The 19,399-nt window shown below is 50.6% G+C and overlaps 1 protein-coding gene across 13 annotated transcripts; it reads right to left on the bottom strand.

Moving 5' to 3' along the window:
- Positions 1-4,167: 4,167 nt before the first annotated feature.
- LOC121858246 (collagen alpha-1(I) chain-like) lies at positions 4,168-9,666 on the bottom strand. Of its 13 annotated transcripts, XM_042354545.1 has the most exons (10): positions 8,977-9,026; positions 8,832-8,884; positions 8,358-8,421; positions 8,151-8,200; positions 7,846-7,900; positions 7,244-7,405; positions 7,006-7,050; positions 6,637-6,707; positions 5,275-5,378; positions 4,565-4,635 (listed from the first exon to the last, which is right to left on the bottom strand). In XM_042354545.1, the coding sequence occupies exons 1-10, from the start codon at positions 8,985-8,987 to the stop codon at positions 4,597-4,599; spliced, it is 654 nt and encodes a 217-aa protein (XP_042210479.1). In that variant the 5' UTR covers positions 8,988-9,026; the 3' UTR covers positions 4,565-4,596. The 13 variants fall into 13 exon arrangements, 1 of the variants encoding a protein (XP_042210479.1); XR_006087386.1 differs by lacking the exons at positions 4,565-4,635; positions 7,006-7,050; positions 7,244-7,405; ... (3 more) ...; positions 8,832-8,884; positions 8,977-9,026 and adding an exon at positions 4,168-4,200 and having other exon boundaries at positions 5,272-5,378; positions 6,125-6,703; XR_006087395.1 differs by lacking the exons at positions 4,565-4,635; positions 7,006-7,050; positions 7,244-7,405; ... (3 more) ...; positions 8,832-8,884; positions 8,977-9,026 and having other exon boundaries at positions 5,263-5,307; positions 5,361-5,378; positions 6,125-6,703.
- Between the last annotated feature and the right edge of the window lie 9,733 nt (positions 9,667-19,399).

Here is a 19,399-nt window from a genome sequence, read left to right as displayed (position 1 = left end):
ATTAACCAACCAACTTGTCCTCAACTTAACTTAGAATATACCAAAACCTGTTCAAGTTCCCAGACACAAGGCTTGGCCACCAGTTGACATCACCGGCGACGTTACAGCAGTGTTATATTTTACGCATTTTACTGCACATAAACATATCTACTACAGGTTAAGATGATCAACGCGCCATTTTCCCAGGTAAGTATCCTGCCTGAACCTATAATGCTAAACTCTTTCAAAATACCGAAATTAGTGGTAAAATAAGAAAGGTAAATTATAAATACTTCAACACATCTTTCCTTGTCTCTAAAGTGAGTTTCAGTGTTGGAAAATAAACTTTAGGAATTCCTGAACGTACAGTATACGATAATTTGTTTTGAATCTTAAGTCTGTACGATAATTTGTCTTAAGTCTGTACGATAATTTGTCTTAAGTCTGTACGATAATTTGTTTTAAGTCTGAAGATAATTTAATTTGTCTTGACTCCTATACCCTAGAGCAACACGAACTTGGACCTCGACGATACAAGCTGTGGTTGGAGACATTTATATGATCAGGAGAAAAAACGGAACGAGGAAATAATGTGTCATTACCTTTAAGCGTGCCTTTAGGAGTCTCGAAGCATCTGTAGAACCTGAAGCAGTCGCCCTCGAAAGGATAGTAGCCAGGTGCTGGACAGTCATAGGCGCTATATTCATCCAGCTGATAAATAAAACAAAAGAACATTAATAAAACGAAAGAAAATTAAAATACAAGAAAATAATACACTAGAGTCCTAAAGCTACTGAGAGTTACAAACTATTGGTTTAAAATTATCGTTAAACCTTTGCTTAGTAAAATATAAGCATGTTCATTATCTCTGTTGTTTTATGTATTATTGCGCTTCAGTTTCTTTAAGCGCGTATTCTAGGACAGTAAGAACTCTCGTCACCAATAAATTAAGAGAGATGCATATCCGTTTAAAATGGTTATCGAGGTGAAACAGAAACCCAGTTGACAGTCTAGGCTTAAATGTCAGTTACTCCTATAAAGTCTATGACGGTATATATACGTTTTCTATGTCTCACTTACCACCCAGGTTTTCGCTGTTGTCGTTTCTACGTCCGGTACCTCCGTCATGGGGTTTAAGGAGGAGAGAGTTGTTTCGAAGGGTGATAGTGTCTCCCCGAGGAATTGTGTTGTCTCATCTGGATCATCTGTGGTCGTTTCTTCCTCCACTGAGGTGGTCTGGGGCGTTGGGTAGGGGGCAGTCTCCTTCACATTCCTCCGTATCAGCTGAAAGCGTAATAGTATGTATGAATAAGAATTACTTCAAATATAGACAATAAAGTAGATCTATTTATCGTTTTTCTTTTTCACTTTAAAGGACGGAATTGTCAATTAGGTTTTAATAACCATTAAGTGCAGGGATGATATTCCAGCGGTACACATGTTATATCACAGGGTGGACTCTAATAGACAAACTAAACTTACAAGAATAAGAACATTGCTGGGTCTTCTCATCGAAGATCAGGGCAGCTGGACAGGTGAAGATAGGGAAGTTCCAGTTGTATCCGTCCCAGATGCAGTAATAATAGCTGTTGCAGTAGAGTGGATGACGCCGGTACTTGTTATCGTGGTAGCACATGAGAGTGAACGGCGGTGGAGGCGGCCAAATAGGTCCAGAACCTCCAACGCTACCGGGACCGCCAGCTCCACCGGGGATACCAACTGGAATGCCTCCGGGACCTCCTGGAACAGCAACACCAGTGCCACCAGGAGGAACAACACCTCCAGGGGTTCCAGCACTACCAGGGATTCCAACACCTCCAGGGGATCCAGCACTACCAGGGGTTCCAGCACCTCCAAGGGTTCCAGGGCTTAGGGTTCCAGCAATACCAGGGGTTCCAGCAACTCCAGGGGTTCCAGAACTTCCAGGGGTTCCAGCACTACCAGGGATTCCAGCAACTCCGGGGGTTCCAGAACTTCCAGGGGTTCCAGCACTACCAGGGATTCCAGCAACTCCAGGGGTTCCAACACTTCCAGGGGTTCCTGCACCCCCAGGCCCTCCAGTAATGCCAGGGGTTCCAGCGTCTCCAGAGGTTCCAGTACTAACAGAGGTTCCAGCAACCCCAGGGGTTCCAGCTCCTCCAGGGGTTCCAGCGCCTCCAGGGGATCCAGCGTGTCCAGGGGTTCCAGCAATACCAGGGGTTCCACCGACTCCAGGGGTTCCTGCACCGCCAGGGGTTCAGCACTTCCAGGGTTCCAGCGCCTCCAGGGGATCCAGCGCCTCCAGGATTCCAGCAATACCAGGGGTTCCACCGACTCCAGGGGTTCCTGCACCGCCAGGGGTTCCAGCACTTCCAGGGGTTCCAGCGCCTCCAGGGATCCAGCGACCCAGGGGTTCCAGCAATACCAGGGTTCCAGCGCCTCCAGGGATCCAGCGCCTCCAGGGGTTCCAGCACTACCAGGGGTTCCACCGACTCCAGGGGTTCCGGCTCCTGCAGGGTTCCAGCAATACCAGGGGTTCCAGCGCCTCCGGGGAATCCAGCTCCTCCAGGGGTTCCAGCACTTCCAGGGGTTCCTGCACCCAGGGTTCCAGCACTACCAGGGGTTCCAGCGCCTCCAGGGGATCCAGCGCCTCCAGGGAATCCAGCACTACCAGGGGTTCCAGCCTCCAGGGGTTCCAGCAATACCAGGGGTTCCACCGACTCCAGGGTTCCAGCACTTCCGGGGGTTCCTGCACCTCCAGGGTTCCAGCAACACAGGGGTTCCAGCGCTTCCAGGGGATCCAGCGCCTCCAGGTTCCAGCACTACCAGGATTCCACCGACTCCAGGGTTCCAGCTTCTCCAGGGTCCAGCACTACCAGGGGTTCCACCGACCCAGGGTTCCAGCTCCAGGGTTCCAGGAATACCAGGGGTTCCAGCGCCTCCGGGGATCCAGCCTCCAGGGGTCCCTGCACTCAGGGGTTCCAGCACTACCAGGGTTCCAGCCCAGGGGTTCCAGCTCCTCCAGGGGTTCCAGCACTCTGGGGTTCCCACCCAGGGGTTCCAGCACTACCAGAGGTTCCTGCACCGCCAGGAGTTCCAACACTACCAGGGGTTCCTGCACTTCAGTTCCTGCACCTCCAGGGATTCCAGCACTACCAGGGGTTCCTGCAGCGCCAGGTTCCTGCACCCAGGGGTTCCACCGACTCCAGGGTTCCTGCAGCGCCAGGAGTTCCAACACTCAGGGGTTCCTGCACTCAGTTCCTGCACCTCCAGGGTTCCAGCGCTACCAGGGGTTCCACCGACTCCAGGGGTTCCACCGACTCCAGGGTTCCTGCAGCGCCAGGGGTGCCAACACCCAGGGTTCCTGCACTTGGGGTTCCACTCAGGGGTTCCAGCGCTACCAGGGGTTCCACCGACCCAGGGTTCCAGCTCCTCCAGGGTTCCAGCACTTCCGGGGTTCCTGCACCCAGGGTTCCAGCACTTAGGATCCAGCACTCCAGGGCCTGCACCCAGGGATTCCAGCGATTCCAGCACCACCAGGGGTTCCACGGACCCAGGGAATCCAGCTCCAGGTTCCAGGAATACCAGGGTTCCAGCGCCTCCAGGGGATCCAGCCCAGAGGTTCCACCAAAACCAGGGGTTCCAGCCTCCAGGGATCCAGCTCCTCCAGGGTTCCAGCACTTCCAGGGGTTCCTGCACCTCCAGGGTTCCAGCACTACCAGGGGTTCCAGGACCCAGAGTTCCTGCACCGCCAGGAGTTCCAGCACTTCCAGGGGTTCCTGCACCCAGGTTCCAGCACTTCCAGAGGTTCCAGCATACCAGGGGTTCCACTGACTCCAGGGGTTCCACCTCCTCCAGGGTTCCAGCACTCCGGGGTTCCCACCCCAGGGGTTCCAGCACCCAGGGGTTCCAGCACTACCAGGGTTCCACCGATTCCAGGGGTTCCAGCTCCTCCAGGTTCCTGCACCTCCAGGATTCCAGCGATTCCAGCACCTCCAGGGTTCCACCGACTCAGGGGATCCAGCCCAGGGTTCCAGGAATACCAGGTTCCAGCACCTCCAGATCCAGCGCCTCCAGGGTTCCAGCAACACCAGGGGTTCCAGCCCAGGGGTTCCTGCACCTCCAGGAATTCCAGCAATTCCAGGTTCCAGCACTCAGTTCCAGCACCAGGGTTCCAGCACCTCCCGATCCAGTGCTACCGTTCCAGCACCAGGGTTCCAGGACCTCCCGGTGTTCCAGCACCTCCAGGGTTCCAGCACCCAGGGTTCCAGCACCTCCAGGAGTTCCAGCACCCAGGGTTTCCAGCACCTGGGGTTCCAGCACCTCCAGGCCATCCAGTGCTACCAGGGGTTCCAACACCAGGGTTCCAGCACCTCCAGAGTCCAGCACTTCCAGGGTTCCAGCACCAGGGTTCCAGCACTTCCAGGAGTTCCAGCACCTCCGGCCATCCAGTGCTACCAGGGTTCCAGCACCTCCAGGCCATCCAGTGCTACCAGGAGTTCCAGCACTTCCAGGGGTTCCAGCACCTCCCGGTTCCACACCACCAGGCCATCCACTACTACCAGGGTTCCCAGCACTTCCAGGTTCCAGGTCCAGGCCAGCACTTCAGGAGTTCCAGCACCTCCAGGCCATCCAGTACTACCAGGGTTCCAGCACCTCCAGGCCATCCAGTGCTACAGGGGTTCCAGCACCCAGGGGTCCTGCACCCAGGGTTCCAGCACCCAGGGTTCCATGCCTCCAGGGGTTCCAGCACCCAGGCAGCCCCTGCACCCAGGTTCCAGTCCTCCAGGGTCAGCACCTCCGGTTCCAGCCTCCAGGGCATCCATGCTACTGGGTTCACCTCCACAGGCCATCCAGTGCTACCAGGTTCCAGCACCCAGGGTTCAGCACCAGGCCATCTTAGCACCTCAGGGTCCAGCACCTCCAGGCCTCCAGTGCCCAGGGTTCCAGCACCTCCAGGGGTTCCAGCAGCACCTCCAGGCCATCCAGAAGTACCACAGGGGTTCCAGCACCCAGGGGTTCCAGCCTCCAGGGTTCCAGCACCTCCAGGTGTTCCTGCACCTCCAGGGTTCCAGTCCTCCAGGGTTCCAGCACCTGGGGGTTCCAGCCCCTCCAGGATATCCAGTGCTACCAGGGAATTCCAGCACCTCCAGGGGTTCCAGCACTCCAGGGGGTCCAGCACCCTCCAGGTGTTCCTGCACCTCCAGGTGTTCCTGCACCTCCAGGGGCTCCAGTCCCCTCCAGGGGTTCCAGCACCTCCGGGGGTTCCAGCAGCACCTCCAGGATATCCAGTGCTACCAGGAATTCCAGCACCTCCAGGGGTTCCAGCACCTCCAGGGGTTCCAGCACCTCCAGGGTTCCAGCACTTCCAGGATATCCAGTGCTACCAGGAATTCCAGCACCTCCAGGGGTTCCAGCACCTACAGTGCTACCTGGGTTCCAGCACCTCCAGGGGTTCCAGCACAGGCCATCCAGTGCTACCACAGGGAATTCCAGCAACCAGGGGTTCCAGAACCCAGGCCTTCCAGTGCCACCAGGTGTTCCTGCACCCAGGGGTTCCAGCACCTCCAGGTGTCTGCAGCACCTCCAGGCCATCCAGTGCTACCAGGGAATTCCAGCACCTCCCAGGGGTTGTCTCCAGAACTCCAGGCCTTCCAGAAAGTGCCACCAGGGGTTCCAGCACCCAGGATCCAAGCAGCACTTCCAGGGGTTCCAGAACCTCCAGGCCATCCATATATATAATTACCACAGGGTTCCAGCACCCAGGCCATCCAGTGCTACCAGCTGTTCCAGTACCTCCAGGAATTCCAGCACCTCCAGGAGTTCCAGCACCTCCAGGGGTTCCAGCACTTCCAGGGGTTCCAGCACTCCAGGCCATCCAGTGCTCACTTAGGGGTTCCAGCACCTCCAGGCCATCCAGTGCTTCCTTCCAGGGGTTCCAGCGCCTAGGGGTTCCAGCACCTCCAGGAGTTCCTGCACCTCCAGGCCATCCAGTGCTACCAGTTGCTCCAGTACCTCCAGGAATTCCAGCACCTCCAGGAGTTCCAGCACGGGTTCCAACACTACCAGGGATTCCAGCAATCCTCCAGGGAATCCAGCACCTCCAGGATAGTCATCCACTGCTACCAGGAGTTCCAGAAAGCACCTCCAGGGTTCCAGAAAGCACCTCCAGGCCATCCAGTGCTACCAGGGGTTCCAGCACTTCCAGGGATTCCAGCACTTCCAGGCCATCCAGTGCTACCAGGGGTTCCAGCACCGCCAGGGGTTCCAGCACTCCAGGGTTCCAGCACTTCCAGGATTCCAGCACTTCCAGGCCATCCAGTGCTACCAGGGGCTCCAGCACCTGCAGGCCATCCAGTGCCACTAGGGGTTCCAGCACCCCAGGCCATCCAGTGCTACCGGGTGTTCCAGCACCTCCAGGGGGTTCCAGCACCTCCAGGTGTTCCAGCACCTACAGGGGTTCCAGCACTTCCAGGTGTTCCAGCACTCCAGGGGTTCCAGCACTTCCAGGGGTTCCACCACTCCAGGGGTTCCAACAAGCCTCCAGGGCCAATAACAATAATGTTATCTGGAGTAACCCCACTACTTACTGATCCTGGAACACTTCCAGCGCCTCCAACACCTGCAGGGGTTCCAGCACCTCCAGGCCATCCAGTGCTACCAGGGGTCCCAGTGTACCTCCAGGGGTTCCAGCACCTCCAGGAGTTCCAGCACTTCCCAGGGTTCCAGCACCTCCAGGGGTTCCAGCACTGAGTTCCTGAAAGACCTCCAGGCCATCCAGTGCTACCAGGGGTTCCAGCAGCACCTCCAGGCCATCCAGCGCTCAGGGGTTCCAGCACCTCCGGGGTTCCAGCACCCAGGGTTCCAGCACCTCCAGGGGTTCCAGCACTTCCAGGCCATCCAGCTTCCAGCGGGTTCCTACACCTCCAGGAGTTCCAGCACCTCCAGGGGTTCCAGAACCTCCAGGCCTCCAGTGCTACCATAGGTGTTCCTGCACTCCAGGCCATCCATTGCTACCAGGGGAATGCAGCACCTCCAGGTTCCAGCCCTCCAGGCCATCCAGTGCTACCAGGGGTTCCAGCACCTCCAGGGTTCCAGCCCCTCCCAGGCCATCCAGTGCTACCAGGGTTCCAGGCACCCCAGGGGTTCCAGCACCCAGGGGTTCCAGCATCTAGGACGCAGCCCTCCAGGCCATCCAGAAAAGGCCCAGGGGTTCCAGCACCTCCAGGGGTTCCAACACCTCCAGGCCACCAGTGCTGGGCTCAGGGTTCCAGCACCCTCCAGGGTTCCAGCCCCTCCAGGCCATCCAGTGCTACCAGGGGTTCCAGCACTCCAGGTGTTCCAGCCCTCCAGGCCATCCAGTGCTACCAGGGGGTTCCAGCACCTCCAGGGGTTCCAACACCCAGGCCATCCAGTGCTACCATGGGTTCCAGCACCTCCAGGGGTTCCTGTTTCTCCCTCCAGGCCATCCATACAGCTACCAGGGGTTCCAGCACCTCCAGCGGTTCCAGCACCTCCAGGGATCCAGCACTTCCAGGGGTTCCACTCCACTTCCAGGGGTTCCAACCCAGGCCATCCAGTAAGCAATGAGTGTTCCAGCACCTCCAGGTTCCAGCACTTCCAGGTGTTCCTGCACTCCAGGGGTTCCAGCACTCCAGGCCATCCGGTGCTACCAGGGGTTCCAGCACTCCAGGCCATCCAGTGCTACCAGGGTTCCAGCACTCAGGGATCCAGCACCCAGGCTCCACCACTTCCAGGGTTCCAGCAACTCCAGGCCATCCATACCACAGGTGTCTCCAGCACCTCCAGGGGTTCCAGCACTTCCAGGTGTTCCAGCACCTCCAGGGGTTCCAGCACCTCCAGGCCATCCACAGTGCTACCAGGGACCCAGCACCTCCAGGGGTTCCAGCCCCTCCAGGCCATCCAGTGCTACCAGGGGTTCCTGCACCCAGGGGTTCCAGCACTTCCAGGCCATCCAGTGCTACCAGGGGGTTCCAGCACCTCCAGGCCATCCAGGCCACCAGGGTTCCAGCACCTGGGGTTCCAGCACCTCCGGGTTCCAGCAGCCCGTCGGCAGGCTTTTCATCCAGTGCTTCCAGGGGTTCCAGTGCACTCCAGGGTTCCAGCACTCCAGGCCATCCAGTGCCACCAGGGTTCCAGCACCTCCAGGGGTTCCAGCACCTCCGGGGTTCCAGCACCTCCAGGGGTTCCAGCACCTCCAGGGGTTCCAGCAGCTCCAGGCTGCTTCAGGGTTCCCTGCACTCCAGGTTCCAGTACTCCAGGGTTCCAGCACCTCCAGGCCATCCAGTGCCACCAGGGTTCCCAGCACTCCAGGCCATCCAGTGCTACCAGGTCCAGCACCCAGGGGTTCCAGCACTCCAGGCCCCAGCAGCCCAGGCCATCCAGTGCTTCCAGGGGTTCCTGCACCTCCAGGGGTTCCAGCAGTTCCAGGGGTTCCAGCAGCTCCAGGCCATCCAGTACCAGGGGTTCCTGGGCCCAGGGGTTCCAGCAGTTCCAGGGGTTCCAGGGGCACCTCCCAGGCCATCCAGTGCTACCAGGGGTTCCAGCACTTCCAGGCCATCCAGTGCCTAGGGGCTCTGTGCACCTCCAGGGGTTCCACCCTCCAGGGGTTCCAGTAGTTCCAGGGGTTCCAGCACCTCCAGGCCAATCCAGTGCTACCAGGGGTTCCATAGGCACCTCCAGGCCATCCAGTGCTACCAGGTTCCAGCACCTCCAGGCCATCCAGTGCTACCAGGGTTCCTGTGTAACCTCCAGGGTTCCAGCACCCAGGGTTCCAGCAGCAGTTCCAGGGGTTCCAGCACTTCCGGGTTCCAGCACCCCAGGCCATCCAGTGCTACCAGCGGTTCCAGCACCTCCAGGCCATCCAGTGCTCCAGGGGTTCCAGCACCTCCAGGGGTTCCAGCACCTTAGTTCCAGCTCCTCCAGGCCATCCAGTGCTACCAGGGGTTCCAGCACCTCCAGGCCATCATCCAGTGCTACTACCAGGGGTTCCAGCACCTCCAGGCCATCCAGTGCTACTCAGGGGTTCCAGCAGTTCCAGGGTTCCAGCACCTCCAGGGCTCAAAACTCAGGGGTTCCAGTAGCCCAGGCCATCCAGTGCTTCCAGGGGTTCCAGCACCTCCAGGCCATCCTGCACCTCCAGGGGTTCCAGCACCTCCAGGGGTTCCAGGCAGCTCCAGGCCATCCAGTGCTTCCAGGGTTCCATGCCCCAGGCCATCCAGTGCCACCAGGGGTTCCAGCATTCCAGGTGTTCCAGCACCTCCAGGCCATCCAGCTACCGCCAGGGTCTCCAGCACCTCCAGGGGTTCCAGCACCTCCAGGCCATCCAGTGCTTCCGGGTTCCAGCACCCAGGGGTTCCAGCAGTTCCAGGGGTTCCAGCAGTTCCAGGGTTCCAGCACCTCCAGGATATCCAGTGCCACCAGGGGTTCCAGCACCTCCAGGGGTTCCGCACCTCCAGGGGTTCCAGCAGTTCCAGGGGTTCCAGCAGTTCCAGGGGTTCCAGCACCCAGGGTTCCAGCACCCTCCAGGTTCCAGCAGCTCCAGGCCATCCAGTAAGTGCTTCCAGGGGTTCCTGCACCTGCCAGGGTTCAGCAGTTCCAGGGGTTCCAGCACCTCCAGGATATCCAGCACCTAGTTCCAGCAGCAGTTCCAGGGTTCCACCTCCAGGATATCCTGTGCTACCAGGGTTCCAGCACTCCCCAGGGGTTCCAGCAGCCCCTCCAGGCCATCCAGTGCTACCAGGGGTTCCAGCACCACCAGGGACGCAGCACCCAGGCCATCCAGTGCTACTCAGGGGTTCCAGCACCCAGGGTTCCAGCACCCAGCAGGCCATCCAGTGCTACTACAGGGGTTCCAGCACCTCCGCCATCCAGTGCTACCAGGGTTCCAGCACCACCAGGGGTTCCAGCACCTCCAGGCCACTCAGCACCACCAGGGTTCCAGCACCTGGGGGTTCCAGCACCTCCAGGGGTTCCAGCACCCAGGCCATCATCCAGTGCGCTACCAGGGTTCCGGCAGTACTCCAACACCGCCAGTACCTCCAACACCGCCAGTACCTCCAATACCGCCAGTACTTCAACACCGCTAGTACCTCCAACACCGCCAGTACCTCCAACACCACTTGTACCTCCAACACCGCCAGTACCTCCAACACCGCCAGTACCTCCAACACCGCCTGTACCCTCCCAACACCACTAGTACCTCCAACACCACTTGTACCTCCAACACCGCCAGTACCTCCACCACACCGCCAGTACCTCCAACACCGCCTGTACCTCCTCCAACACCACTAGTACCTCCAACACCGCCAGTACCTCCAACACCGCCAGTACCTCCTCCACCACTAGTACCTCCAACACCGCCTGTACCTCCAACACCACCAGTACCTCCAACACCACTAGTACCTCCAACACCGCCAGTACCTCCAACACCGCCAGTCCCTCCAACACCGCCGGGACCATCAACACCTGGAGGCTCCGGCAGGGGGAGGTTAGCTATTGCTCCTGAACACTCGATGGGGTTCCTAACAGCAGACGGGTGGTTACAAATGTCGAGGTCATCATCGAAGACAGTACCATATGGGCAGTTAAATCGGAAGACAGAGAACCGCTTTTTATTGCCCATCCAGTCGACGCAGCGGTAAAAGTTGTGGCAGGACCCTGGCTGAGGGAAGAAGCCTTCTTCAGTACAAGGAAGGACGGGTGGTTTGGTGAGACTGTTGCCCGAAGCTGTCCTCACCGCCTTGAAGGATCCCACCCCTGTTTTCTGTCGCCACCTTCGCGTCATTTTGGAGGTCCTGCCTCGAGGCTTCAGGTGTGGCTCGTCCATACTCCGCACTGCAAAAGACATAAGACGTTAGGCCGCGTAATATTTATATGTTAAGTGACCATCTTTTATGTGTATAAGCAATAGTCAATCTAAATATTTTTTATGTATTTAAATCATAGACAACCTAAGTATTTTACGTGTTAATGGCAAGAGAGACATTCTGCTGTACTGTCTTATCAAATACTCAACATATCTTGATTCACTCTTGTATCACAAGGTAACATCCCTTTGAACAGCGAGAGAATGAAATATCTCCCCAGCTCTGGCCGAAGTATAATGAAACCTGACTACCCAACAAAGGTCTGCCAACTGTTTATGGGGTCCACACACGCCTACATCAGTGGCTCAACCGTTCTGATATGTAGTCGTCAAAATCCCCGGGACATGTTATTACGTGACAAATGTTTCCGGGTCTTCAAATGTACTATACCTCTGTCTCTCTCTCTCTCTCTCTCTCTAAAATATTATATGTAATGATGAAAACTCTCTTCGTCATGGGCTATGTACCTAAGGAGTTACTGAACAATTAAACCACATCGTTGCATAGTTATGCGTACACAAGAAAAACGCAGCGACCGTCGTTACCCAGGGAAGAGTCCTCTGTAAGTCTGAGTCTTGCCTCATTTGATTGTCTCTTCTTGGGACCATTAAGAGATGGTCTTTCAGATTAGTGATCCATTAGTGATGAATGTAAAGTTAAAGATAAAGTTCCCGCGTCGTCGTTTCGTTGTATCAAATCAGGTCTCGTGATTTATATTTAAGCAAAACTTTCTAAATTTTAGCCTGTATTTCATTCATGTAATACCTGTACAGAAAAGATGTTTTTTAACTAAGACAAGTTTCAGGCCTTAATGAGGATAATTTATGTAGGATATGTTCTGAAATGATATATCCTGTCTGAATAGACAACTTTCGAATGGTCAGAACCGTTAACTAGTCTGACTGTCAACAGTTGCCGCAGCGATTGGGTGTTGTCTGTTCCAACGGACAAAGTTGCTGGAATCGTTGATTTCTCGTCCATATTTGGCATAAGAACCTCAGTGATATTAGCAAACTATGTTGCCCTCCCCACCCCCTCTTGGACATGCCTGGTTCACTGTACTGTACTTCAGTTATGTGAAAATACTGGGGAGTCATCCTACGTGTGAACACTTGCTGTATCCTCTACTAGAAAAATTATGTTCTTATGAGAGAAGAACGTAAAGAAAACGGCGTTATTAAACACCAATTTCTACTCACCAAGTGCGGCTGTGACGAGCACCAGCAGCAGCAGTCGTAACACGTGGATCCCCCCCATCGTCGCTGTCCCGCAACCTGGAAGACAACGGAAGATATTAGTTAGCAGACAAGAGGGACAACTGAAGAATGGAGACATAATCATCAACGAGATTTCTGGAGTCATAATGATTAACAAAAGAACGTAATAATTTGGTTAAAAATGTCTGCATTAGTAGGTGCTGGAGGACATATGTCTTGACCCTCAATGTCTCTTCTTTAGACAGATTTTCCCAATACATTTGAGGTGAATTTCCAATATAACCACAAATGTAGGAACTCACCTCACCGTCAACATGATACAACACAAATACGATCTCCAAAATGACACTGAATTAACACTATAGAGTGACTGACAACGACTATCTTATTTTATCTCTTTTTTTTTGTGGAATAAGTTTTATAAATCCGAGATCTGGTCACCACTGATGATGACCTAGTTGGCGTATAAACATGACCCAGTAACAGGTAAACGTCACAGCCATGTCTCATCAGTGGTGACCGTCTTGCTCTGGTAACTCTCACTCTCAAGGTGTGTCTCAGCGCTTCTCGTCAGCACGTATAATAATAACTGGACCAAGTGTATTGTTCTGAAAATTTAACCGGAAAATATAAACACCCAAATCTCTACTGAAAATATGTATTATTATCTCTACAATACATTTTAATTCCCTGTTTGGGTTTATTGTTTCGAAAATATTGGTACTTGTTAACGTAATTCTTCCATTTGCAGAATTTTTTTTAGCAAATACTTGTATGTCAGAGAGAGAGAGAGAGAGAGAGAGAGAGAGAGAGAGAGAGAGAGAGAGACCCTGTAAACATCTCAGAGCTCTGTATCAGATGACCTGGAGGCAAGAGGCGTGTGCGGCTGTGTGTGTGGATACTATATACAGTCACACCTCGTTACTCCACAATATGACGAGCATCAGTCAAGGTAGTTAGTAACAGCCTGGCCCAACGACCAATCAAAAGACTGCAACACAAACAAATTTCTTACCTAGAGGAACCAATTTCCGCCCTGAGTCAAATAAACAAAGGTGACAGACAATTAGTTATAAGTTACGTTAATCTGTGTTGATTGGTGCTGGGTGGGTGGGCGGGTGGGTGGGTGGGTTTGTGGGTGTGTGTGTTGGTGGTTGTGCGTCATACGTTAACTTGGTGATGGTAGTGGGTGTATGTCACTGATGATGTCACGTAATTCGTCTCTTGGTCACCCAGCTGCAGGTAAACACGGTGCTAATTTAAAAGTCCGTTATACCTGGAACTTAACCTCGATGGTGTTATGTTTGTTGTGTTTTAATGTGTCTATGTGTGGTAGTGGTCGTGGTGACGGTGGTGGTAGTGTTGGTGGTAGTAATGGTAGTGGTGGTGGTAGTAGTGGCAGTAATGGTGGTGGTGGTAGTGGTAGTGAGGGTGGTAATGGTGATGGTGGTTGTAGTTGTGGTAATAGGAAAGATATCGAAGTGGTAGTAGTGGTAATGCCAGACTATAATAATGGTAGTAATAGTACTTCTTGGTATTGGTGGTGGTGGTGGCAGGATAGTTTAGTAGTGGTAGTAGTGGTAGGTAGGGTAGCGAGCCGGGAAGGTAGCCTGTGTAACAAATGACGCTGGTTGGCTAGGGCTGAGGGGTGTGGGTGAGGGTGGGGTTTGAGGAGGGGGTGAGGGTGGGGTTTGAGAAGGGAGGGTGAGGTGGAGGAAGTTTAGGAACAGGTGGGGGAAGACGTTCAGATTACAGCGGTGTGAGCGGGTGTTGCCTCTCCTCAGTGTCGACATAACAACACACACACACACGAAGGTCCTCGACCCTCACTTGAACAAAGTCGAGACGCTTGTTAGAACACAAGTCTTGACCGTGCAAGAAACGACTACAGAATAATGCAGATGACCTCTTCTTTCTCTTCTCTCTCTCTCTCTCGAGAGAGAGAGAGAGAGAGAGAGAGGATTACACTGGCAGCCGTGAACAGTTAGCCAGGGAAGAGGCAGGATCTGGCGTGATAGCACCAATATCGGATGTCACGAGCAGCGCCGCGTCTCAGGAGTGATGACGACCATGGGCGGTGACAGTGGTGAGGGCTGGCTGGCTGGCTGGTCAGTACAACACTCAAGTTCCTGGCTTCATCACCACCACCAGCAGCATCACCAACACTAGCAGCATCACCACCACCAGCAGCATCACCAACACTAGCAGCATCACCAACACTAGCAGCATCACCAACACCAGCAGCATCACCAACACTAGCACTACCCTCACCATAAACTTCCGCCCATAAATTATTTTGTAGACGGAAATAATTATGTCGATTGATTTTCATACATTTACAATATCTTCAAATAAACTTCAATTCCCATGATAGAAATTTACTTCCTTTGGTAAATATCACACTAGCGACCCACCCAACCTCTTTAACTGTTGTGGTTAGGTGTGGTTAGGTGTGGTTAGGGCTGTTGACTCCACGTAATTCGTTTATGGTGTGGTTCTTACATTCTAACCTATTTCAAAGATACAATTCCACAAGTTAAGGGTAGGGGCTATGTTTTGTTTACCCAGCAGCCTTGTATACTGTTTAGGGGAGACTTATATCGTTACAGTCTATTGGCACAAAAAGTACATAGAAGCAAATAATCACTTTAAAGAATCATTCAGCTACTGCACCATACCACAGCACCATAATACAGCACTATACTACAGCACCATACCACAGCACCATACTACAGCACCATACTACAGCACCATACTACAGCACCATACCACAGCACCATACTACAACACCATACTACAGCACCATACTACAGCACCATACCACAGCACCATACCACAGCACCACACCACACAGCACCATACCACAGCACCATACTGGCACCATACTACAGCACCATACCACAAATAACAGCACCATACCACAGCACACCATACCACAGCACCATACTACAGCACCATACTACAGCACCATACTACAGCACCATACTACAGCACCATACTACAGCACCATACTACAGCACCATACTACAGCACCATACCACAGCACCATACTACAGCACCATACTACAGCACCATACCACAGCACCATACTACAGCACCATACCACAGCACCATACTACAGCATAAACATCTCCATCAACACACACGCAGTAGGTGGGCGAGCCATCTTCATCTACCCCCCTGGCAGGTGAGGGAGGCGTCAATACTATTCCTTCCCCCGTCCCTAAGCCCTCCTCCTCCTCCCCACAATCACTATGCAAATGAGCTGTACTGTTGTTGTCTGGGCACTGCGCTCTAACTGTATACCTCTGTAGTTGACCTAAATAACTCGTTCATACAGAAGAAAGCAAGTTTTTATAACCTCCAGTACTCGTCTGCTTGAACACCTGGGGAGGTAAATTAAACTACCTGAGGGTAATTTCTCCATATAACCTCATCATTATTAATCTTATTATTTTATTTTTTTTAACTTTATATATAATTAATGATAAATAACATACCTTTGAGTGACCAGGTAATTTAAATGAACAATGAGGAATGTGTTACCTCAAGTAATACTGTCTCCCAAGTTGTATCGTATATCACCTTGATTTTTTTTTGTTCATTTACATCATCCAGGTTACTACAGGTATCTTGCCTTCATAATAAGACCACAGGTATACTGTCTATCACCCCCCCACACCACCCCACCCTACCCCACCTCACCCCACCCCACCTCACCCCACCCCACCCCACCCTACCCACTTGGCTAAGATTCCCTGACATGACATACATATTAAAACAGTAACCTCTTCCTTCTCTCTGACTAAAGTTGTATTAATCTATCCTGTTTATGAGAGAGAGAGAGAGAGAGAGAGAGAGAGAGAGAGAGAGAGAGAGAGAGACAAAAAACAAGTTATATTATATTTTTTTCTCATCATCATCTCACCATTTTCTATTTCCAAACATAAAAAAATTGTAGTCACCATCATTCGCCACATTCACAGGCAATTTCCACATGAAGACTGACTCGTGAGATAGATAGATAGATTGTTGGGTAGCGGATAAATAGATACGAGTATATATTCACAAAGTCATTACATATATAGTTCTTTAGCGTCATATAAGCACCATAAGCTTATATTACCTCACATCTATAGTTCATAACGTAACATAATCTTATATAACCGAGAGACCGAGAGACCGAGACCTTTACCCTAGGAGGTCTCGGGCACTGAACCTCCCGTCGTGTTGATTATAATCTTAATCTTGGTGGGACTTGTTGGTGTTTATACTTTCCGTCGATTCTATTTTGTTTCTAAGCCAATCAACGTTCTTCATTTCTTACCTATGAGATATAAACGCTTTGATATTGATGTTCTTTTGTTTTTTTATGTAGAGTTATTGATCCCTAAACTGTCTTTGTGTGTTTATATCTTACGCTGATTCTATTTCGTTTTTATCGAAGCTAATACACCCTATTTCTTACCTATGAGATATAAACGCCTTGATATTGAATTTCTTTTGTTTTATATAGTCATTGACCCCTGCACTGTATTTATTACGGAATAGATGTATTAAGCACCATCATTATCATACGTAAGTACCTCATTCATTTCTCGCCAGGGGTCACTGACCTCTCTACTAACACACACTTATGGTAACCACTCGCTGGGATTTAAATGACTTTATTATTGAATATGTGTCGTAGAATTTTTTATTTTCACCCTAAACAAGAATAAATGATAAACGAATGAAAAAAGATAAACTTGTTTTTACGTATTTACGAATAATAATAATAATAATAATAATGATAATAATAATAATAATAATAATAATAATAATAATAATAATAATAATAATAATAATAATAAAATAGGAATAATAATAATTCAAGTCAATGTCAACAGGAATGACGAGCATCACCTGTTGAAGTAATTAGGAGGTGATTAGTACAAGCTGTCTTAATTTGAACACCTGAACACAAACACTAATATAATGTAGGTCTTGCATCGTTAACCTAGATTCTTGACACACGTATGTACCTATATAAGGATGTTTACGTTTATATACTAGTGATGAGGATGTTGTCACTTGAAGCGGGAGTGAAGAGGGACTTAAATGAAACGAAATTGTGGTGGTTACGTCCGCAGAGATTTTTCTTGTATGACTGAATGACACACACACACACACACACACACACACACACACACACACACACGGTCACAATACATTCACCGTTCTTCAGGACACCAGACTTCAAGATTTATCCATTGAAAATCCCAAACAGGTTTTCATTTCCAAAGTGAGTGTTTGCGTTACGTTCTTCCTGCATTGAACTTGTGTCAAGAACTACGAATGATTTAACCCCAATAGAGAAAAATTATACTACTATGACTTAAGTAATGATAATGATAATGACAGATAAAATAAATGAGAAGAAGAGGAAGTAGGATAATCTCTGCCTTTTTCTTGGATATTTTCGTAGTGATGATGACGCCAAGGTCCGGTCAACAGCTAGGAGGAATGTGTGTGTCGACGTGTTGTTGCTGTTAATGACTCCACCGCTTCAGGAAACTAAAACAGCATACAAAGTTCCTTCCTTCCCTCTCTCTCTCTCTCTCTTTCATTCTATCTTTATCACTCCTCGCTAATTATTGTTTATTCTTGACAGATGATTCATATTTAGGATTCTAGTTACGGTTTATAAGACGCAGAGTGACATTAATAACCCGTTGAAAATTACTACTGTCTTTGTATTCATCACTGTTAACATTGGCTACAACACATGCTAGGCGTCATGCTATACTGAATGAGGTAGTTTTGGTCGTTACGCTAGATGGTTTTATTATAACAATTAGGTTGCATCAGGAAGCAGTTGGTTAGAGTCCGTTAGAAGATGGCTAGGGGGAGGGGGGAGGGGGGAGGAGGGAGTTGGGGTGCCATCTCCAAGACACCAGTCCTCCCCCGCATCACTCCCTATCCTCCTGATTCCCTCTCCATCTTCCGGTCACCTTACCATCTCCTCCCGGCCTCCCCCCATCCTTCTGGCTCCCCATCATCCTGGCTTCCCTCATCCTCCCGGTTTCCTCCTTATCCTCCGACACCCCCATCCTCTCCCACCCTCCTCCTCCCGTCACTCTTATCATGAAAAAAAAAAATCCACCGCGTTTCCACAGTTTAATCTACCGTGTTAACTATGTCTACTGTAACATATTTACGCTACACAGCAAAACACTACAATCAGAAAACACAAGAGTGATTTCCCAGGCCCATGAGCTTACGAGAATCCTGATTGGTAAGCAGATCATTGCATCATGTAGTTGGTGACCTCATAACCTTGTTGGGGGGTGGGAGGGGGAAGTGGGGCGGGGTGGGGTGGGGGTGACAGTGGTGTGCTAAGGCATGTGGATGGTATAAATAATAACCTAAATCACATTACCATATAGTTTGCAATTATTGTTTATGCTTGAGTAGATACAGTAATACCAAGACAATATACCTGGTACCAATATAATACCAAGACAATATACCTGGTACCAATATAATACCCAGGTAATCACTGGTACTAAGATGATACCAAAACAGTCGTTGGTATTATCTCAGGTACACACGAAGTCCATTACGAGTCCCTTATTAATATTCAAGGCAAAGTACCAATAGCACTTGATGAAAGTGGTGTGTGTGTGTGTGTGTGTGTGTGTGTGTGTGTGTGTGTGACTCATCCTTGTCTTGTGGTAAGGAGTTTGATACACGAGCTGGAATTTTCCTTTTATAAAAACCGGAAATACAAAAAAAAATACATGAGTGTTTATTTTTGTAATTTAACTTAGGATTTTAACACAAATATCGAGTTTTGTTTACGAATGATTATAGGAACGATACATTATATGGATGGTTCATTATATTATATGGAAGGTTCAGCTATAATCGTTGTTTTTGAGGATTATGATGAAATAAGTCAAAATTGTCCTTATATCAAACTTCAGAAATATAATGTGAGATTTACGGTATAAATTGGTACAACACCCGGAAATAGAACCTTGTGAATCTTTATACTTTCTGAAAACTTTTGTACAGGATTTTAGTTTGAAATTTGTTGTTTAAAAGATAAATAATAAATATGGAAGACTTCATGATTTAGGGAATTATTAAACTAAACTATAATCATGAACTAAACGAATAAAATTAAAGAAATAACTACGTATATGAACACAGACAAAGAAATAAGAGAATAAATAAATAAATGATGTAAAGCAAGAATAGATAAATAATCAATAAATCAACATACGATAACACACCTGAAGGTAATTGTTTAAGGTACAGGTAAGTCACAGGTTAGATGATTGATTACGA

Source organism: Homarus americanus, unplaced genomic scaffold (assembly GCF_018991925.1).
Source record: "Homarus americanus isolate GMGI-L3 unplaced genomic scaffold, GMGI_Hamer_2.0 scaffold57980, whole genome shotgun sequence".
NCBI lineage: Eukaryota > Metazoa > Arthropoda > Malacostraca > Decapoda > Nephropidae > Homarus > Homarus americanus.
The sequence above is the reverse complement of the archived record's forward strand: the minus strand, read 5'-3'. Positions and strand labels throughout refer to the sequence as shown.